The sequence below is a fragment of the Mus caroli genome, unplaced genomic scaffold (genome assembly GCF_978045245.1).
Source record: "Mus caroli unplaced genomic scaffold, Mus_caroli_1 scaffold_15, whole genome shotgun sequence".
In the NCBI taxonomy this organism is placed as follows: Eukaryota; Metazoa; Chordata; class Mammalia; order Rodentia; family Muridae; genus Mus; species Mus caroli.
Genome location: NW_028227270.1, coordinates 23,169,199 through 23,192,972, shown reverse-complemented (window position 1 = coordinate 23,192,972; position 23,774 = coordinate 23,169,199). Strand labels below are relative to the sequence as shown.

The 23,774-nt window shown below is 43.4% G+C and overlaps 1 protein-coding gene across 2 annotated transcripts in view; it reads right to left on the bottom strand.

The window, feature by feature from the left end:
- Arhgef28 (Rho guanine nucleotide exchange factor 28) overlaps window positions 1–23,774 on the bottom strand; it is a 307,219-nt gene that overhangs the window by 229,945 nt on the left and 53,500 nt on the right. For both annotated transcript variants that reach the window (XM_029468326.2, XM_021180313.3), the window contains exon 2: window positions 18,240–18,283. In XM_029468326.2, coding sequence (XP_029324186.1) covers window positions 18,240–18,283 — 44 coding nt within the window. The remainder of the gene's footprint in view (window positions 1–18,239; window positions 18,284–23,774) is intronic.

Here is a 23,774-nt window from a genome sequence, read left to right as displayed (position 1 = left end):
CAAATGTCATGTTTAAAAAAAAAAAAAAAAACAGAGAGAGAGAGAGAGACAGAAACACACACACAGAGACAGAGAGACAGAGGCAGAGAAAGAGAGAGAGAGAGACAGAGACAGACAAAGCAGAGTGTGAGGGAAACTGGAGCAGGGCTTGAATAAGTGATGCGGCCTGGGTCATGGCAAAGGGAGGAGAGCCTCTTCAGGCCATTTTTAAAGTCTGAGTTAGTAACTGAGGATGGCTCCTGCCCAGCAGTGCGACTGCCACCTGCTTTTCCATTTTTCCTAATTTTTTCTGTATTTTATTGCACACTGAGGAACTGAGCAGCCCATGTTTGCACAGTGTATGTGTCAAGGTGATACTTCTAAACGTTGAGAAATGATTAGCTCAGGCTATGTACCATAGCCTCCTCCTCAAGCCCGTATCACTTCTATGTGGTTGAGAACGATTGGGCTCCTCTCGCAGCAGTTTTGAAATACACATTCTATCTCACTGGGAGCCATTCCTGCTGCCTGAGACTGCTCACTGGCCAAGCTTCGCTCTTTCTTGCCCACTCACTCCTCCGTAGCCTCTAGTAACAGCCTTCCGACTTTCTACTTCTGATAGTCTGCCTTTTGAGATATCGCATGTCAATGAAGCCATATAGCATTTGTCTCTCTGCCTGGCTCATGTTACTTAGCACACTGACCTCTGGGTTCAATGTCATTGCAAATGGCAAAACTTCTAGGTTGGTTGGTTGTGATTATAAGGCAGAATAGTTTTCTATTCAATATTTTTAAAATCCATTAATCTACTGACAGACACTTGGTTACTTTTTGTATCTTGCTGTTATATATAGTGTGGCCTGGGAGCCACATTCCTTCTCTTCAGCATACTGATTTTCATCCCCTAATCAGTGGGATGGCGGCTTCCATCTCTGCCTTAAGTGCCTTACTAGATGCAAAGCAATTCATGGGACTGAGAGCTTTTTAAAAGCCTTTCAGTTGGCCCAGCAAAATGGCTCAGCAGGTAAAGAGGTTTGTCACCAATCTGACAACCTGGTTTCAATCCCTGGGACCCACACAGTGGGAGTAGAGATTTGACTCCTACAAGTTGTTATCTGGCCTCCACAAATGTACCATGGCACATACATGGAAGCACAAACATGCACACACACACACACACAAATATATAATATTGTATATTTTATAATATATCTATATATTATAGAGATATTTAATTCCGGCCATCCTTTAGGTAGTTCTAGAAGATCCATTGGTTGGTGAGAATATCCTCCAAGCCTATCATCATAGGAGTAACATAGGAACATCCTGACGGTAACACAGACTCCCTCAGTTAACCAGCCTCAAGAGACTGTCTGGCACTCTCCTGGTCCCCACGTGTAGTTATGCCTGCACTCGCTCACATCATAGCATGGTTGGGTTGTTTGTAGAGAGTAAGCCAATGAGATTTAATAAGAGTGCGAGTGTAATACACTCTATCTATCAACACTCAGTAGTCACCTCACAGAGAGAGGGGGGAGAGGGAGAGAGAGAGAGACTGGCCGGCTGACTTCTGGTAGAGGATAAAGTTCTAAAGACTTTGAATTCCTGAAGTAAATATCAGAAGGAAAGGAAGCTGTGTACATAACCTTCCCTCTCCAGTGACGTGAAGATGGCCGATGACTACCAAGGACGCTGATGAGCTAGCTTGGTGTCCCCTCTTGTCACCTTCCCTCACCTTCCCTTCTTGCTGAGACTCCTGGGGCTGGAGACCCCAGGGCCTGGGAGCTGCATCTCCTTCCCACAGAAGACTACCACATACTCTTCTGTCACTCCGACCCTTAAGGACTCCAAGGTTTTTCTCCTAAGCATCTGAGACAGAATCAATAAGGGGAAGGTCAAAGAATTCTGAACCCTAAAAAAATAAATAAATAAACAAACAAACAAATAAGACTCTCTGAATTAGATTTATAAGACACTGTGAAAGTTGTTTTTTTTTCTTAATCACAGTTAAGGCGATTTGACCAAATGTCACAAATTTAGCTGTAAAATGTCTTATCCCCTGCCTGCTTAAGCTTCACCTATGATGCTTTCTGCACAACTACCTTTACAATAATGGCCACCTCTCTCAAGCCCTCTACTCTGTGCGCCAGCTTTCTAGATGGATTGAAATGACAAAAAAAAATGCATACGTTGGTATACATGAAGCTACTCAATGGATTCAACCTAAAGAGCAGAACACCCCACCTGAACTGGGCTCAGAGTCTGTGTAACTGACTGAACCCACCATACAAAGCTGGTATTTCAAATCAGCATCCAAATCTACACAGCAATGGGGGATACCCCTTGTGTCACAGGGATAAGGACATTAACATTACCCCAAGTGGATGCAAACACGGGTTACGAGGTGAAGGGATTGTGGATTGCATCCCTGCCTTTTGGCCAAGATCAAGTGTTCAAAGCTCTCAGGAACTCTAGGGAGAATGCCCAACATTCATGATGCCAATCTGCGATACCATCGCCAATCTATACCACATTTCTTCCCACCCACAAGGACATCTTCATTCAAAACACAAACATAAAGTCAGTCTTGGTGGGGGACGTGGAAAAAAAAAATATGTCTCCTGTGCACTGCTGGCGGAGTATGAACCCACACAGCTGCTGTGGGAAACAATTTGGCCCATCTTCAAATAGCTAAGCATTCATTTACTACACGAATGAGCAATTCTGCTTCTAGGTACCTACCCAAGGTGCCCAAAGCGAGAACTGGAACAGATATTCCTGCATAGGTGTTTTTAGAGTAATCAAGTACATAGAGATTGTGTATGTGTGTGTGTGTATGTGTGTGTGTGTGTGTGTGTGTGTGGTTTTTCGAGACAGGGTTTCTAGGACAATGGTGGCTTCTGAGGACTGTGAGGACCTGGGGCTGCTGTGGTGCTTAGTAGATAAGGAATTCCAGATGGAGAAGAGGGCAAGTCTCAGAGATCTATGACAGGGATGGTTGCCTAACCATGTGAATGTACTTAACGCCACTGAACTACACCCACAGTGACTAAAATGGGGCCTGTGGGGATCAATCAGTCAGTGAAGTGCTAGGCACAGATGAATGAGGACCTGTGTTCAGATTCCTAGCACCCATGTAAAAAAGATAAGCATATCTATAATCCCAGAAGAGGTATACACAGGAGGTGATGCACCATTCTGGGGACCTTGTATCAAATCCAGCTGAAACCGTAAGCCCTCAGTTCAGAAAGACAAAGAGACTCCGTCTCAGAAAATATAATGGAGCATGACAGACACCAATGTCATCCCCCAGCCTTCTCTATGCATGCATGCATTCACACGCATGTGTACACACACAAATATGTACACATGCATACATCTCACAACTAACACAAATGGTTAAAATGTTATGTTTGACTACGTAAGATTCATCAAAATAAAGCAAAAGTAGAGCGGACTATAAGCTATCATCTTCACAAGGATGTAAAGAAATGGGGTCTCAGCTGGGCGTGGTGGCGCACGCCTTTAATCCCAGCACTCGGGAGGCAGAGGCAGGTGGATTTCTGAGTTCGAGGCCAGCCTGGTCTACAAAGTGAGTTCCAGGACAGCCAGGGCTATACAGAGAAACCCTGTCTCGAAAAACCAAAAAAAAAAAAAAAGAAGAAGAAGAAAATAAATGGGGTCTCTCAAATACACACTCTGGTGAGAAGTTCAATGCTATTACCCACCCCACCCCACCCCCCACCCCCTGGGAAAGAGCTTGGCCATGCCTTTAGAGGGTAAGCATATATTTACACAACCCAGCAAATATGCTCCTGCAGATTTATGTCAAGGAGTTTCAAGTTATAACTGAGCTAAAGTTGATATAAAACTGACCATGGTAGCTTTGCGTGTGATAGCCTAAACCCAGAAGCAACCAAAGTCCTGCAGTGGCCACAAGATGATACAAACTTGCACACGTATTCCACAGACTACTACTTACCAAGAACGTAGAAGGGATATCTGCAGCACATTGGCTGCCTCTTGAGAGCATCACTCACGTTAGATGCAAAAGAAAAAAACTGGTCTCAAAAGGCCATATGTTGCATAATGTGGTAAGGGTGGTGGGGTCAGGGGCCAACATTTCAATTCCATGCTATATAAAATTCTCAAGCAGGGTGGGGTGCCTCACACCTTTAATCTCAGTCCTTGGGAAGCAGAGGCAGGCATATGTCTATCAGTCTGAGGCCAGTCTAAGACTCCTAGTGAGTTTCCAGACCAGCCATGGAGACCCTGTCACAAAATAAATTCTCTGAATGATAAAATTAAAGCCATGAGGATGAGATCAGTGAAGGCCAGCATTTGCAGATGATGGAAGAAAAGGCGGGAGATCCACCAATACGCCATAGTTTATCTATTCATTCGTGAAAGATACAGGTAACTGCCCATCATCAGAAAGTTTCCAAAACCCATTCCCACATTCCCATTCATTAACACAGGCAGGACCACATGTAATCTAGTGACTTCCTATTCATTGACACAGGATCACATGTAATCCAGTGGACTCCCATTCATTGACACAGGATCACATGTAATCCAGTGCCCTCCCTCCCATTCATTGACATAGGACTGCATGTAATCCAGGGGCTTCCCATTCATTGACACAAGACCACATGTAATCCAGTGGCCTCCCATTCATTGACATAGGACCGCATGTAATCCAGTGGTTATTTCCCACTTCCTCTCACTCCAACCTCCACTGGAAACACAGAGCCTCACTGGTCCACCTGCCAGGTCACTCTCAGCCATGAGCACTAGTTTTATCTGTCCCCACCCCCAAGGTTTCCCCTCCTCTCTAGGGAGGGGTTTTGACATGGTATCTTCTATAGTAGAGTGTGTTTAACCATTTTCCATCTATGTTCAGACACCTCTTACAATTCAATATAAAGACACATGGTGCTCTGGGTAGAAACCAACCTGTCTACAAGCCTGAACTCAAACACACAATTATATATGCATATAATATGCATATTATCATACACATTGACGACTGGGCTCTAGTCCACGACACTTTCCTGATACACAGTGATTCTAAGTGTAAGTCACTTCTCCCCAACACCTTGATTATCTAATGAAGACTGCAGACAAGGTCAGGAGCTGTGAAGTCACAAGTCAAGATAAAAGGAGACAACTTCTTACTATCAAATAAGGTTTTGAACTTCCCACCAAAAAGTCACTCAACTAGCATTAATGGGTACATCCTCGGATGAGTTTACTCCAATTCATGCAAAGCATTTTCAGTTACTTACCAAAATATGTATCATCCCTTCCATACACCACCTTATAGTGTGTAGAAGTGGTAAAAGTCAATGACTTCTCCTTGACTGACATGTTCCCTTAACAAATTTATGAATATTCAAGTATATGTAAATTAGTCAGTACTCTAATGATACAAGCATATTACATCATCTGATCAAAATCCCTGCTGAATACGAATTCTTCAGCAACCACCTCAGTGTATTCCCTGTGGGCTTTTTGTTATTTGTTCTCAGGAGAATATAAGGAGCCCCGCTTCTTCTCAATCCTAGAAAATTATTTTCCATAACAACAGATGGACTCGAAATGACAAATGACTGTGTCTGACACTCAGAAGGATTCTGTCTCAGTAGTGCCGATTTTCACAGCCCCTGCTGGCCATCACCTCTCCCTTGGCTCTGCACTTTACTTCCTACACCCAGGTCACCCACAGAGACTAAGTCCTCCACGGGCTGCTCCCACAATCCTTTCCCTTCCAATCCTACAGTGACATGGAAGTCTTTGGTGCCTTGGAGAGGACAACGTCAGTCTTTGACTGGTCTCCATGCGCAACTGGTCCTGGTCCCATCCCAGATCCCATCCCCCACAAAGTCAATCTTAAATGTCCTCCGACTCATTCTCCTCCTTGTCCCTCTCTTTCCCACTCCTTTTTCTTCTCTCTCCTCATCTCCTTCTTCTCTCTTTCCCTCTCATATTCCCTCTCTCTTTCCCATCCCTTCTCCCTCTTCTTCTCCCCCTACCCTTACCTCTGAAAAAGAAATTGTGGCTGCCAATTCTCCCCCCCCCCGCACCCCTGAAAAATAGCTCCACAAACAGCCACTCTCCTTTTTCTCTATACTTAAAAGAAATGAAGTTTGCAAAATTAAGTCAAGAATTCGAAGAACACGTGGAACATCACAGAATATGGTACAGGAAGAGTCAGGTACAAGTAGGCATAGGCAACCTGTTCCAGGTCACTTCACCCTGTGATAGCTGGAGGTGCAATGGCTTGTTTCAGCCTGTGATCCTTGGTCTGCCAGAGCCCCGTGGCCCAGTCAGTACACGCTCCATCCTTTGGCCACATTATTTCCTAATGTTCATTAGCTAACTGTACTCGTAGTGCTAAAGCCAGCCCTAGACAAGCTCCCCTGAGAAGCCCTGTCTGAAGGAAGCTTGGTGTGTATCTACCCAGCCCTGTATTAGTCACAGTGATCATGACTAACACTCTCAGCAATGGATTCCCTAATTATGAAGCCTCAAGGGCAGGACAGCCCATTTTTCCCTTTGTCTGTAATGCCAGAGACCCCACGGGACAGACACCACAGCAATGAAACCTTGAGGCTCCAGTCCTTAAGGTGCCTTCCAAACCCCGGAAGGGACCCTGAGCAATGTACCTACAGGTGGAAGCAACTTCCAGAATGCAATCAAAGCTGACCTGCACAAGCCTGAAGCAGCCCCAGCATGCCAGCAGAAGACAACCCGTGACGGTGGGAATAAGCTTACAATAACAATCTGATATTTGTTTGGAGTGTTTAGTGTGAGTTCCTGTAGTCTCCCCTCCCCCAGCCTGAAACCTGCTTGCTCAGGGGTGGAGCTTCCTGCTCATTCGTTCTGCCACGCCCACTGCTGGACCATGCCGCTTTGCTGTTTGGAGCCACACACACGTGCTCACCCTGCTACTGCACTCTGAGATTATTTGGCGGGAATCGGGTCCCCTCCCCCTTCCTTCATAACTGAGTGTCGGGACAAGTAAAATTGAGCTTTGATCAGAATGCCTGTCTTAGCTGCATTTCTTTCTCTCACCGCGTAGCCCCTCTTCTCTTCCAGGTTTTCCAAAATGCCTTTCCAGGCTAGAGCCGAGGCTGTGATCTGCTGACCGGACACAACAAGTTACGTCACAGAAAAAAATTAAAATTATTCTCTGAAGTGGTGGGGGCAGGGTAGAAGTCGACATTTCAACTGCAGTTAGTAACATTTGCCTCCTCTCCGCGTACTTCCCCGAGACACTCCTCTTCCTGCTGAGTGACCCTGGAATGTCTGAGGGCATGTCAATACCTAGACAAGAAGCGATCTGAATTAGGAATTTTTAACCTACGGAATTTGCCAACTTTTATAATTTCTAATTTCTCATTGTTTTATCTAGTTTTGTATTTATAAGTTTCTTCTCCTTTTCTGAAAGATAGCCCTTCAAGAGACACAAACTTAGGCCTCATCATCTGTCCCCACCTGTAATTCACCACCTGGCACACAAAGTCTATGCAGCCAATTAATGGAAACACCAATGTCATGGCTTAGCCACTCAGCATCATTGGTTACATGAGGTTCTAGGGAACAAGCTAATGAGAAAGCATTGTAAGACACCACACAATGCCCTAAACTGGCAAGGTAGTGGCTCAACTTTTTGCAGGGTTGTGGATCAAAATAGCTATGAATACTGGGAAATATTACTGAAGAATGCTAAGAGCTGTTGTGTTCATGTGGGGCTAGAGAGAGGGCTTAGTGGTTAGTGTCTCGGCTCCTCCAGAGAACCGGGCATTTGCTTCTTTGCATCCACATCAAACTGCAGCCCCAGGGGATCTGACACCCTCTTCTGAACTCTGCAGGTATCCGCATACATGTGACACACACACACACTCATGCATACACACACATGCCTGCACATGCATGTGTACACATAAGATGGGAATTATTTATTATCTTATGTATATGAGTACACTATAGCTGTCTTCAGTGACATGGGATGACAAGAAGGCATGGGATGGTTGTGAGCCACCATGTGGTTGCTGGGAATTGAACTCAGGACCTCTGGAAGAAGAACCAGAGCTCTTAAACACTGAGCTGTCTCTCCAGCCCCTTTAACCCCCCCCCCTTTTTTTCCAAGTGAATGTGACATGGCTCATGAAGATTGTTCCTTGAGTAGGAGGATTCTTTAAGAACCTGTTAGAGAAGGTGAGTTCCTCGTAAACTGCTACTTAACACCCTCTCTTTTGAATTCTAGTCCCCAACAAGGATCTGTCTACTTCACACAGTGCCCAGAAGTTTAGTAAAGTCTCAAACTCTAGGACATGTTTCTCCCAAAATGATTACAGCCCCTCCTGACTGACTCCCCCAAGTCTTGCTGTGTATCCAGGAATACAAAAGTAAATAAATCAATACAATGAGCGTCTGTTGTCCCAAACAGTGGTGGTCACAGATGTACTGGGGAAACCCAGAGAAAATGAGATAACCAAGAATCGCTAGAAAAGAGTGGTCTGGCTGACAGAGTGGGTGAGGATATTGTCATAAGATGAATTCAACCCCCAGAATGGAGCTAAGGGAGAAGGGACTGCAGCAAGATATCCTCTGAACTCATATGCTGTGGCACCAGCACACACAGACACACACACACACACACACACAAATAAATAAATAAATAAATAAATAAATAAATAAATAAATAAATAAATATTGGAAAGACTGTAAAGTGTACCCCACTCCCAGGATAAGTTTCAGTCCCTTCACATGAGAGGCTTCTTATTGTGTTAACTGTGTGTTACTTACGTGCTGAACAATGAGCCAATAGTGGGAAATCTATGTACCAAATCATTTTAACTCCTGGTGTTTTGGATGATATCACATTTCATGGGTGAGACATGAAATGAAAAGAAGTAAGGGTAGACTCCTTCACAATGTAAAGCCTGGAGTATGTGCACAGGACTTCACTGAAGGCATGGCATTTTAGCTGAAGCCTGCATGGGATAAACTTAGTTACATAAACGCAGAGGAAGCAGAAGTCCAGAAGGAAGCAGCCACACAAAGGTCCTGGGATAGAACCAAACAGGGCATTTGAGAGAAACCGAGAAACCAGAGGATGGCTAGGACTTCTAGTGTGGGGGCTCTCTGCCATCCTAACTGGATAATCAAGAGCCACCTTGACTTTTCGGCAACTGTTGTGCAACTGGACCCTCCCCACAAGAGACACAGCCATCCCTCAAATGGCCTTACAGAAAGTCAGAGGGCAGTTTGCTTCCCTTAGAATCAACAAAAATTCACAGAAGACTGAAGTGCACGGAATACCACAAGATATTAGGATATGGTGAAGTGGGACAGAGGGACTTGGGTAAAGCCATGGAGATAAGAGGATGGAAACGGACTGAAGACAGCCTCGTGTAGGAGAGAGGGGACGTGTCTAATCAGAGCAGGAGAAGATATGGCAGCAACGGGACAGATGAACCCAGGGGAAGCCCGAAGACCTCGCAAAAATCAGATCAAAGCAAACAGAAGCCCTGCAGGGGCTGAAACAACAATCCAAAAGTGAATTGGGTTCATTGTCAAGGTCAGAAAGGGGCAGTCCCAATGCCCCGGGGTGCTATGGATGTGCCAACTGTAAGGACCAAGGAAGACTCAGAAAAATGTGGTTTTCATGTGACACTTGGGAAACTGTTGCTTGGCAACAAAAATCATGAAGCTAGAAAGGGGGCTACTTTACAGAGAAACTTGAAAACTGCTTTTTATAAAGAAACAGTCACCATCTGGGTTTTCAAGTGAAGGCTGGCTAACTGAGGGATAATGGCAAACAGACTCCTTGGAAAAAGAAGAGGCGGCCTGAGCAGAGGGCAGGGCAGGCCGGCCACACGTGGGTGTATTCAGGGAGGAGACATAATAGAAGAAGAAGGGTGAGCTGACCTAGAAGGAGAAGAGAGGACTCTGGAGAAAACCATGCAGCTAGAGCAGGAAGCACAGCTCACACACAGCTCTGGGATACTGACGTGGGAGAGGCAGGAAGTCAGGGACCCCAAATGGAGCACTTTCATCTTAAATCAGATTACACAAATCCTCTGAGGAGCCTGCACCCACACTTTCTGCATTACCCCAGAGCCCCAGCTATTCTTGACCCAGCACCGCCCACCTGGAACCTGTCACCTGCCGTTCCCTTCACAAAGCATTGACCGCAGTAATCTTTTGCGGCTCCTCCAATACCGGAAGTTCATGCCCTCTCCCAGGACCTTTGTCTTCCGGTTCCCCTATAGTGAACCCATGGGTTCACACTACTTAGTAGCACATCTGTGTGCACATGTCCTTACACACGCAGAGACACACACCGTTCTCCAACATAGCCACGCGGGGCTCTAAGCCCAGCCCTCTGCTGCTTTTCTGCATGTCACTAGCCGGAATTCTCACTTTCATCTCCCCATTCCTAAGTAAGCCAGAGCCCAGAGCCTCTTTTTCTTTTCTAGCTCTCTAATATTACAGCACATGGAGCTGAATGAAGACTTAATGGGGAGGGGGGAAAACACCTTAAAGAATGCATGACCTTTCTAAGATTGGCTTCAATACAAAAGGCTTAAAGCCAGACCGTACCAAGTTACCAAGATGAGCCAGCACTATGACAACTTCTCTAAACCATGCACACCCTGGGGTGGGGAAGGGTAAGCCTTCCAGAAGAGCTGGCTTTCCAGAACACCTAAACAAAACACTTTGATCAGATCACATCGCAGTTCTTCTACTAAGTTTCTCGCTGTTGAGACTTAAACCATCAGGCATAGAATGTCCCCTTAGATGGCAACTTATGTTTAAAAATCAAATTGCTAGGCCAGAAAGATGGTACATCGGGTACCAGCTGATGGTCTGAGTACAAATTGGGAAACCCACATGGTGGGAAGAGGTAGCCATATGAATGTGTGGCATATGCCCCACCCCCATACGTAATACATAAACGTGCACACGTATGGAAAAATGTTTAAATGTAATAAAGACTGAATTAATTACTTCAAATTATTTAAAATGCAGAGGTGAACATTACTCAGAATGGCGAGAGGATCACTCACATAGGGAAGCCGGGTGATGTAGACTTAAGAACACATGGTACTTAAAGACCTGAAAGCTCTTTAAAAATGGAAACTCCTCTTCAGGCACTGCAGGATGGACAAAATGGCTGCTGACCAGGCAAACGGAAATGGTCTTCTTTGCTCTGTGGCTACAATGTCATCACTTTGGAATTTGACTCTTCTGGAAAGCCACCAGGTGAAAAGAAAAGAGCTTTGAAAGAAACAAATTAAAAAGCAGCCCAAGAAGAGAGAGTGGGAAAGGCTCAATTTAAGCCAATTTTAAGCAGGAGTTCCTTGAAGCAGGCCAACTTAAGCAAGCCCAGCTTAAACAGCTCCGGCAGAGATGCCTAACAGCTGGCAACGGGTAGGAAGATGCTCAAGCCACTGTGTCTAAGTGAGGACACAGAAAGTATTCACACGTTCACTGAGAACTTGCACAAAGCGAATGTGTGGCCCAGAAGTTGACTCCCAGAGAAGCCCCTCCTGGTTCTACTCTAAGCCAGAAACAGCTGCACACGTTTGAGGAGACACCATAGCCACAACACTCTGATCCCCATGTACTTTTCCCAGCAGCCGGTGAGGACATGGAGAGGAGCGCCCAGAAGCATCACTGTGCTCAGAAGCCATGTGGACTTTGGAATTTGGATGGAGCTGAAGCTAACGGAGGGGTTCTCTTGGGTTTCTAAGTCAAGCCTTTTGCTAGAGTCTGCTGGTAGAGCTCCATTTATTTGTCTAGGCAAGACACACAGTTACCACTATCCTTGTGGACAAAAAGAAGAGAAAAGAGTGTGATACTTTAAGGACCAGGAAATGCCGTCACTTTCGTACTAGAAATTTCAAGGAAGACAGCAGGGTGAGAACAGCCCAATCAGCACCCTTGGGTGCCTGAGAAAATGAAGTTCTGGTGACAGCGATGACTGGGACAGTCGCTGTCATTTACCCACCACTAAGTACTACACAAATATATATTATGGAAAATACATATACAAATGTATACTTATATATAATATAATACACAAAATATTGTTATATGTTACATATTATAATTTTATGTTTATATACTATAAAATATAAGTATTATATATTTATATAATATATAATGTTTATGTTATGCATATTTGTATATAATATGTTTGTATAATGTTTTCTATTATATTAAATTATAAAATTAATTTAAATATATATTAAATTTATATTAAGTTATAAGTTGTATATTTATATATCATTGTTTATATTATATTATATTATATATTAGCACAGTTTGCAAATGCAGTCACAATTCCAAGACAGTAGAGTCGACATGAAACAAGTCACTCCATGTAGGGGGTTTTAACCTCATCAGCAAACTGAGGGTGACTGGTGCCCTTTCAAAGATTCCCAGATGATGTGGTCAAGCAAAGCCAGTCAGAAGTGCGGGTTATTAAGGGACATGAGAGGCCAGTCGTGGGGGATGCAGAACTACAGACAGAGAAAGGGCAGGCCTCAGGACAGGATTTCCTTCAGCAGGAACCAGAAGTTGGTGGGCCTCTGTGGGAGTCCGGAAAGAGATGTCTGCCTGGTGATGCCGGAACAAAGCCAGCAAGTCACATACTGGCTCCATAGGAAGCTTCTTTCAGCGCTAGGAAATGGCACCGGGACTCAAACAGTCCAACCAGACAGCCTGGGACCTGTCCTCAGACCTCTAACAGAAGGCTAAGACTAGAGAGTACACTCAGCCAGGTCCTGGCATAAGCTGGAAGATCCAGCTATTGGAAAGATCAAAGGAGGAGGAGTTAGCCCAGCTACCTCGGTACGGATCAGGTCTCTGAACACTAGGTTACAACTTCATTTAGGACATTCAGTGAGTCCAGAACACTCAGGGTCTCTCAGCAGGACAGAGACTTCAAATAAAATTAAAATACGAGCATAGCATGCAACAGGAATAGAAGATTAACTTAGATTTAACTGGCAATGAGCTACTGAGAGGATGCCACTGTCCAGCCACACCAGCTGTACAACATGCTGCCCTGAAGAGAAGTGGTCCTACCCTCCTAGGCTGACTCCAAGCTCATCAGTAGTACCACGTGTCAGACAGGGATCCAGCCAACGAGACTCCACAAGCAAAGACACAGGTGCACCTCTGCAGATGTTGTAAACATCTCTATGGCTTGGCCAGAATTAGAAGAAAGACAAGAATGAAATCTTTGTTCTTATAAACTTAAGGTAAAAATTTTAACACACTTCTTTGAAAAATGAGAATAAGCCGGGCAGTGGTGGCTCACGCCTTTAATCCCAGCACTTGGGAGGCAGAGGCAGGTGGATTTCTGAGTTCGAGGCCAGCCTGGTCTACAGAGTGAGTTCCAAGACAGCCAGGGCTACACAGAGAAACCCTGTCTCGAAAAACAAAAAACAAAAAACAAAAAGAAAAAGAAAAATGAGATTAAGACAATAAATCCTAATTTCATTATTATCACAACTATCAAGGCTAAAATTCTAGACATTAAGTGTATCTGAAAGTTGCTGAATGAAAGGTGAATAATGACTTCTCATTTAAAACTCACTTCCATGCCTACATAATTATTCACTATAGCAATAAAACAAGACTTATTTTCTCAGAATCTAGAAGTCAAGCAGTCTCTGGTCACCATATGTATTTTTTTCATACGTGCGTGGAATGTACCTACATCATATCCAGTCCCCATTTCCCTCTTTCCCTGCATTCTCCTCCTCCTGGTCTCCTACTGTAACAATGGAACTACCAAACAGCCCTCAGTGCCATATACTAGAAGACATATACCAGAAGATAAGTCAGCACACAGCAGGGACACCCACACACCATCTTCATTGTGGCAGTAAAGAAACAGTACCAGCCTAGGTTCCTATTAGCATAGATAAAAACAAAACAAACAAACAACAAACAGCAGTATCTGTTAAAAATCGAGCATTATCTAGCCATGAAGATGAACAATATTCTTTTTTTTTTCAGGATAGAACCGAAAGTCAATGCATTGAGTGAAATACACCCACACTCTGGGAAACAGATACTCATTTTTTCCCCTCTCCTGCGCTGAGATTATGTTTTAGAGTTAAAGAGCCATAAGCCAGAAAATAAACAGTGTAGATTGGGTGCCCTGCTTCTAATTTACACCGTTCCAGGCTTACACATCCCTGAGCCTCACCTCTACAGCTCTGCTAGCTTGAAGTACACCACAGTAACCACTGGAGAGGCAGAGGAGCATGAAGCCCAGACCGCCGTCCAGACTGAGAACAAAGAGCCTCGCTCTGCAGACTCGCTACTTGAGGGCCCTTCACCCACGGAAGCGGGAAGCCGGGCAGCTCGAAGCTGCTCCAAGGCTACCAATTGGATTTGCAATGCCTACATCCCAACAGTGCACACATCACCACTGTACACACCCTCCTGGCTGCCAATGCCTACACCCCAACAGTGCACACATCACCACTTGGAGACACCCTGGTTGCCCATCTGGCCATGCTGCCACTCCTCCAACCTGAACATGGTCTGTTTCTCTTCTCTCATAATATAGTCTCAATGGACCACCATGCTTTGCCATGTTTAAAAAATTGAGTGAGCCTGCAGCTAAGTTCACAAATATCCCATCATCCCTAAGACTAGGGCAAAACCACATCCCTAAAGATGAACAAACAGAAAGGCAGCATCCATAATTCCTCCTGAAATAGATTCCTAGTAGAATAAGAAAACAGTGTATACCCTTTCTTTGTACTTAAAGGAAAATACAATTACCTCAATAGGACTGTGGGCACAAGGTGATCAGCATAGCTTAAAAATGCTACATAGGAACTAAAATAATAGAAGCCAAAACTGCTGGCAAGCAGGAAGAAAAGAGAAACTAGACATAACACAAACATAATTAAGTTGAAAACACACATCCAGAATTCAGCTCCTATCTTCCCAAAACACCAAGCAATCCGGCCCCTGACACTGCTCTATAAAGAAAAGAGGAAAAAAATAATAGAAGATGCAACAGAAGAACACTTTAGACTAAAACTGAAAGTTTCCTTCATGGATCCAAACAAAATAATGGAGAATTTAAAAGTATATATTTATATTCACAGATAATCTGTACTTAGAAAGACATCTCTCTACCGTTTTTAGAGTTATCCATAGTGATACCAAAATAGAAACATGGGTGGGGGGGGGTGGACACTTTAACAGTAAGAATGTCACAAGAACTCACTCAAGTCAGGCCCAGCCAAGGAATCAGGAATTACCTGTAAAAACCACCTGAATGTGGAGCTCTTTTCTGAGCTGTGAATAGAGGTCAGGAGATCATTAATACCGATGTTTTGCCTTCTGGAATTATTAAATTATACAGATGATCTAATTTTCCTGAGGCAAGTCACATAAATTAATTTATTTAATTAAATAGTCTGTTGCAGTGACTAAAATTTAAAAATTTGTTTAAAAAACACTAATGCCTATTTCACAGGATATAAATATATATAATTGTTGTATAATTTTAGACAGCATCCTGGTCTGTTAGAAGTTTTCACAATTTGTGATGGGAGTATCTTAGTTAAAACACCTGAGGTTGTCAAGACTACATAAAAAGTATCAAAATTAAGAGATATGATGCCTCACAGTCAAATGGGCAAACAATACAGCACAGAAATCAGTGCTAAGAGGACTCGTGATAAAATCCAACGCAGGACAGACAGATCCCTGTAGGAGCACACATCAAACTGTCAACAGGGCTGAGAACTCCTGATGATATTAAACACAGGGCTTCCAATTTGATTGGCTTACTCTAGTTCTAATTTATACAATATTTGTACAAAATACAACATATATATATTATATATATTGAGGGTTTATTGACCAAAATACAGTGAACTAAGAGAAAAAGACATGAAAACATTCACCCCTTGATATCCAATGATTCCCTGGTTCCAGATGCCCAGATCCACAGATGCTCAGGGCTTTGTATAAAACAGCATAGCAGTTGAGCATTTGCATATAGTCCCAAACATCCTCCCAGATCCTTGCAATCACCTCTGGATTACGTGTAATACCTAATGTAACACAAACACTGTGGAAGTAGTGGCTATATTTTGCAAGGAAGAAAAAGCTCTGCATATATTCAAAACAGATACAGTTCTTCATTTAAACACTGAGGACAGCTGTATTTACACACATCAGGTGATAGGAGACCAGGGGAGAGCCACTCCCCCAAGATACAGGAATAAACTGTTGCACTGGTTCTGTGTCTGTGCCACATGCATTTTGCCCATTTGGTATGACTTGGTTTAAAGTGTTTTCCACTGTAATATATAATACTGGCTTCTTACTAGCTGAGGCCAACTGGCTTAGGTCAGTCTGCAATGATCTTGACTGACACAAAATATTAAGTAAGGAAGGCAGGACACAGCATAGACATGTAGTGTAGAGCTATGTTAAATATATGTAATGCATTTCATCTAATCCAGGATACCATGTTTAATATGCAATTTTTAGGCTCTGTTAGGCTTGCAGACAGGAGCCTAGGATAACTGTCCTCTGAGAGGCTCCACCCAGCAGCCAACTGAAACAGATGCAGAAACCCACAGCCAAACAGTAGATAGTGGTCAGGGACACTTATGGAGGAGTTGGAGGAAGAATTAAAGACCATAAATAGATGGCAATGTCAGGGGAAGACCAACAGAGTCAACTAACCTGGACCCCTGGGAGCTCTCAGAGTCTGAACCACCAAGCAAAGAACATACATGGGCTGAACCAAGGCCCTGGCACACATGTAGCAGACAGGCAGCTCAGTCTTCATGGCTGCCTTGTCTGCCCTCAGTGGAAGAGGATGCACCTGATCTGGCAGAGAATGGGGGTGGGGTGGGGGGGATACCCATGGGGGGCCCAACCCTCTCCGAGGAGAAGGGGAGGGGGACTGTGTGGGGGAGGGGCAGTGTTTCGGATGTAAACAAACATATTAAGTATATTAGCTCTTCTCCTACTCTGTCCTGCCCAGTATATCTGTGTTCAAACATCTACGGCAGGAGGATGCTAAGTATAAGATTCTGGGGCGGGGGGGGGGTGTTTTATAACATGATTCGTTTTGGGGATTTGTCTGTTTGGGGAGAAAGAGGAAGGGGGGTACAATCAACGCGGGACAGAGGGCGAAGCCAGGCATGCAGCGGCAATGAGGCTGGGAAATCTCTCACTTTAGTCTCAGGACCATTTTTTTTTAATCCTTAATTATAGCAAGGCCCAAAGGACATTTTATAACCTGCAAGTCACAATCTGGAGAGAAAACTGCAGACCCTAGAGTCTCAGAAGGTGGGTTTTTTTTTTTGTTATTCAGAAATCTTCTTATTCTGTCTTCTTTAGGAGAAGGCAGTTGTGTATGGAGCGGGTGCAGGGCTGTTTGGGCAGTGGAGAGGATGGGAAGGAGTGCAAGCTGAGGGGAGGGTAGCCTAGCTGGATAGTGAGCTGTGGGTGGTAGGTGAATATATTAATTTTTTATTAATTGGGATTTCTGACTTAATTTGTTCTGGCTTCTTAATACTCTGCTCTTAGCCTCAGTTTCACCCACACTTGCATGCGCATCCTCTGCCCAGGCCCATGTCCTAGGAAGGAGGGAGAGAGGAGGTGCTGAGCCATTTTGTGAGCGAGGAGATAACTGGTTCAGACTGCATGCAACTGCTCTCAGAAACAACCCTGAGGCACGTGGAAAACTGTGCCCCTGTGTGTATGCCATTTCCACCTTACCCTTATTCTCTAAACTCCTGTTTCATGTGCAAAGCCAATACCACCATCAGCAAGGCATCTCTCAAAAACAAAAAACAAACAAACAACAAAAAAAACAAACAAAAAACAACACATACCTCCAAAATTCACACACAGGAAATCACTTTTTAGTATTATTAGAAAATTACCACAAAATAAAATGCCCCAAAAATGACTCATAAAAGTAAACCAAATGAATTGGAAATTACATAGCTTTTCTTCATCATCATCATCATCATCACAAATAATAAAGCCTAGATTTCAGAAATAGAAGCTAGGCCATTTTAAAAAGCCACACAGAATTGCACGACTTAGGCAGCAATGCTCTGAGTGTTTTTAAGAGGCCCCCACTCCATAGTAAGTAAAACTTTCTCCCCCATGTCACTCACGAGGTCTCAAGTTAAAGAAGGGCCACTCGGACCTAACGCTCAGCCTTGGGGACTTACATAAAGAGGCACTTCACTGCAGCTCAACTCCATGGCTCCTGCATCTGTAATGGAAAGAACATGAGCGTTAGGGTTGGGAGCCTGTCACCAGCCCTCAGAGCTCTCGGTGGGCCCACAGTTCAGTGTCAGCATTAGGGAGGAAGGGGTAGAGTCCTTAAGAAAGCTCCAGAGATACAAAGAATGAAGCGGGGCTGGGGGTGAAGTTCGGTAGTGGCATGCTTGCCTACCCTACCATACCAAGGCCAGGAGTCCGTTCTCAACACCCGTTTTAAAAAGGAATATAGAAAAGGGACACCATCCTATATGAAACTATTCTCGCCCCAAAAAACAGGATGGGAGCCCTTCAAAAAATTAAACACACCATTCAGTACTTCAATCTCATACACACACACACACATACAATGTGTGTGTGTGTGTATGTGTGTGTGTGTGTATGTGTGTGTATCCCAAAGGAAAATGGACTCATTGGGCTTAGCAGTCCTATATACAAACAGCCAAAATGGGGAAGCAAACTTAACGCCTATCCACTGTCCTATCCATGACGGCCAACATGCAGCAGCCACGTACAATGGAGAATGTATTCAGCAGTGATACTCACCCACATGCTATAGCATGGATGAAACTGAAAGACGTTACACTAAGAAAACTAAGTGAATCACAGAAGAAGTTACTGTCACCATTCCACTCACATGAGGTACCTAAAGAGTTCAATTCATAGAGGCAGACACCAGAGCAGAGGAGACAAAGACTGGAATTACCGCTCGGGGAGATGCACAACTTTTATTTAGGAAGATAGACGCACAGTCCTGAGGATGGACAAGGTGATACTGCACAGTGCACTTGTGCTTAATGCAGCCAGATCAATCGCATGCTCAAAATGGTCCAAATGATCCATCTTATATATATTCTTACCACAACACAAAAGCATAATAAGTTACATACAGAGATAAAATAAAAAGGAGCTTGAAATAAATATTCAAATTACATATGCACGGTGACATATACAGGACATATATAGTCATACCTCTATTCTTTCAGGTTGGTTTCCATACATAATGAAATGCTACCCCTTCTGACACTCCACAAAAGCCACAGAGGCCAACATGAGCATTAGGAAAGCTGGATGAAACTCACCACTGTCTGGCAGGCTGCTAAGTCTACTTTCCCCAGATAACACAGAGGGTATGAGATCATTCCTGCCTCTCTGACACAGAGGTCAAAGATTCCAACCACAGGATCACAGTGGACAGGCAGCCGGCCAACACGCTGACTGACCTCTCCACCAGCTGCATGGACTTGCATCTGCTTGTGTGTATCTCTTTAAAAGCAGAGCACAGAGATGTCTATGAACAGACAGGTGGACAAATGAAATGTGGCATGTACATACAATGGAATGCCATTCTACCTGCAAAGGGAAGGGAAGGAACGCATGCCACAGCCTGAAGGAATCGCAGCAGCACATCCCCAGCGAAATGAGCCAGACACAAAGCACAATGCCCTGTGGCTCCAGTACCACAGGACAGCGAGCATCAAAGACCGCTTCTGAGAGCAGAGAAGGGAGTCTGTTTTGTTTAATGGACTTTAATAGATGCTGAGCTTCAGGCTTTGCACATTGAAAACTGATACACAATGGATAATGGTAATAGAGAATAATAACGTACTTAACACTCCAACCTGTGCACACCCATGCGCGCTTGCATACATACACACACACACACACACACACAATGGTTGCAATGGTAGACTCTATGTTTGATAGACAGTTATAACTGAGAATAAAAAGTCTCAAAATAGTACCCAGAAGCTGGTTTTCTGATTAAAAATCAAAGAGCCGCTGTCACTCATTGACCATCTGCTGTGGATCACAGCACCACCAAAGTGGGGGTGCTCTAGCAAGGCTCTAGGAAGGAGCTAGGAAGGCGGCCCTTTGCAATGGTGACGCTCAGTGCACAAATTTCCAGGGAATACACTTGGCAAGGAAGAATATGAAAAGTTCTATCTTTATTTATTCTATCTAAAGTCACCTAAATTAAGTGTCCTAATACTTTATACACATTCTAGCACAGAAACCTCTCAGGTCACAAGTCATGTTAGTCATCTTGAAAGACAGGTATCGTACTTGGGGGTAGGGGCAAGCCAAGGACCTGACAGCAGGGTGCTTCCCAATCCTTCTTCTCAATCCAGCATTCCCTGTGCAGGCTCCTGTGAACACACAGGAGTGCGCTCCTGCATAGTATTTATAGCGAAATTAACTTCCCAAGTTAAACCAATGGCTTCCAGGGTCAGGGAAAGGGACTTCCCATGAATGACAATGCTAACAAGAATATGACAGAATAGTCTTCATATGAATTCCTAACTGACCTTTGTCAGTTCCGATTATGAAATAATGCGCAACCCGAGAGCCCTGACAAATGGAGGGCCTCCGACCTCTGACCTCCAGACTATCCTGGAGGGTGGGGGCATTGGTTTTCCTAGACAAGGTTTCTCTGTGCAGCTCTGCTGTGCAGGAGCTTGCTCTGTAGACTAGGTTGGCTTTGAACTCTAAAGATTTGCCTAGCTCTGCCTTTCAAGAGCTGGGTTCAAAGACATGTGCCACCACTGCCTGGCCAAACTCTAAACTATCAAGAATTCAACTTTGAAAGCTAAATTTCTGTGCAGTAGCACTGACCCTGCCTCTCTTCCTGACTGCTGTGCACCAGGGCAGCAGCAGTTCTTGCCATGTTCACAGTTGGACCGTATGTAATCCCATATGGTGAAGGCGAAGCTAGATTTCTATTTAACATCAAAATAAATATATTATTGTAGCAATGCAGTGATTTAAATAGCAGATACAATAAATAAAAAAAAAAACAAACTGAAACACATTTCTTCATGAAGAAAACTATTTCAGACCCATATGTTAAATAAATAAAATGGGGTGAAAAAACCAAGGAACAGACTGAACAGGTTGAAGTTATGTATATACAACACACACACATATATATAATTTCTATGTTTGTCATATAAATTATGGCAACCCTGTTTGTCATTCCTGGTTCCCATAGTGATTATCTGTAAACACAAGGACCTCTGTGCTTCTCACAGAATACGTTTTTAATTATGTTTAAAATACATATATACCAAAAGAACCATAGAAGGTACATTCTGAAGTGGAAATTACTTCATATATATATATATATATATATATATATACATATATATATATATATATATAATTAACACACACATATATATATGGAAAAAAGGCCATAAATTTGAGAGCAAGGAGGGGTATATGGTAAAGTCTAGGAGAGAGGAAGAAGATGGGGGCAGTGATGTAATTTTAATCTCAAAAAGTAAAAGAAAAATTTTTTTTAAAAAATCAGCTTATATTTGCTAGAGGTTTTTTGTTTGGTTATTTGTTTCTAAACAGGGATCAAATTCAAGGGTTTGAGCATTGTATGCAAGCACTCTGACACTGAACTATAGTGTTGGTCTTTGGTGTTTTGAGACAAGAGTCTTAGTTATAAGCTCAGGCTGGCCCTGAATTAATACCCTTCACTCTGCCTAAGAGCTTTGAGTGCAGGCGTACAGCACAGCATCTGGCTGGATTTTGTCTGTTAATAAAATATAAGTGGCCCAAGGGAAATGGAAAGAGATAAGAGTAGGTTTGGTTATGATCAAAATATATTAAATACATATATGAAACTGTCAAAGAATACTGGAAGGCGTCCCTGCAACCATTAAGCCCAGCCGCGTGACCACCCACGAGAAGACATAAGGAGACAGTCCTGTTCAGCATGACTCAGTAGCTGGTGTTGACCAAACTTCGAGTGTCTGACCCCCAAATATTCTATTTTAGGCATATTTAAGCACTTCACAATTTGTTGAGAAGAAGTTTCCTGACGATAACTAATTCTGTGTACTCAGTAAAGCTTAAGACATGACTACATCAAAACTCTTTGCAAAGCATATGTGACATCTTCCATAAAGATGGGTTCTATAGATGGACTAAGAAAAACCAGCTCATGGTAAGGGTCCTGGGGAAGAAGGTCACCAGGATATTAACCACCTCTGCTCTCAGATTTCTGGGTGGAAAGCTGGTTATACACCTCTCCTTTGAAGAGGCAACCCTGTTTGTCATTCCTGGTTCCGATAGTGATTGTCTATGAACACAAGGACCTCTGTGCCTCTCACAGAATACATTTTTAAATATGTTCAAAATACATATATACCAAAAGAACCATAGAAGATACATTCTGAAGTTCAAATTACTTTCTTCAAGAAAGAAACGTTAAAAAAAAAATACAGTGGCTCTGACAAAGGGGTATGTTTGTTTGTTTTTTATTGCTTTGGTTGTGCGGAGGTAGACACACATGCAAACGTATGTGCACAACCACAGAGGACAGAGGGGGACTTCAGGTGTCCTTCTCTATCACTCTCTCAGCCTCATTAGTTTAAGAAAAAGACCGCACTTCTTAGAAGCTTGCCTTTTTGGCTAGATTGGCTGGTAGGCAGAAAACTCCTGGATCTGCCTGTTGCCAACTTCCAGTATCAGGACTAAAGGCCCAGGTAACCATGCCTAGCTGTTTATGTGGGTGCTAAGGATTCAAATCCAGGTTCTAGTGCTTGCATAGCTACTGTCCTTACCAAATGAGCCATTTTCACAGCCTCTGATAAAGCTTTAAAAGCACCACACATAAGACATTTGTGAACTATAACAAAGAACTTGAAGCCAAGGTCTACAGAACTTTAGCCAGTCAGAATGGCTCATTTCACAGAAGTATTTCAGTGTGGTCAGAACTTTACAACTTCTGTAATGAGACAAGAAGCAGTCATAAAAGCTTTTACTACACTAAGGGGCACAGGCTATATTGTGGCAGAAAGAGTTCTGTTTAAGGTTGTCAAACTTAAGAGTATACTACGTAATTCTTCTCTATAAATACAAGAGGATTCTAAGCTTTCTGGGATTTCTGAGATGGGAAATATCTGTTTGTGTTGGAGGTTTTGTTTTGGGGGGAAAAAAAAGAAAAATATTTTTCTTCTTTTTTTTCCAGAAAGAAATAGCACTTTAATAAGTGAACAAAGGAAATGTGGTTCCAGGCTGCTGACAGAGTCTGTCATGGGTAAAATGGTTTAAAAAGGATCATCTGGTCTACCTCCTCCTCCAGGTCCTATACCAGTAAATGGATGGAAGTAGGAAAAACCATGTTGAGCATGATGACCCAGACCCTTAAAGATAAACGTCCATGTCCTCTCTCATCAGAGGCTCCTAGCTCCAAATCTTCAGGTGTGAGTGCCTAGCCTAAAACAACTGCCAGAAACCAGGAGAGTCCAAAGAGACATTTCCCAAGGTAGGGATGTGGGGAATAGCAGGATACAAGCTATCCAATCAGGGAAATGGGAAAGCAGGTGGGGGGGGACTCTAATTAGGGAATATAAAAGAAGATAAATATAAAAGAAAAATAAAATAATAATAATAATGTCTGAAAAGCCATTAGAAATTATACTATTAGCTATTTGCCTTAAAAGGCCTATTATACACACAACTCTGTG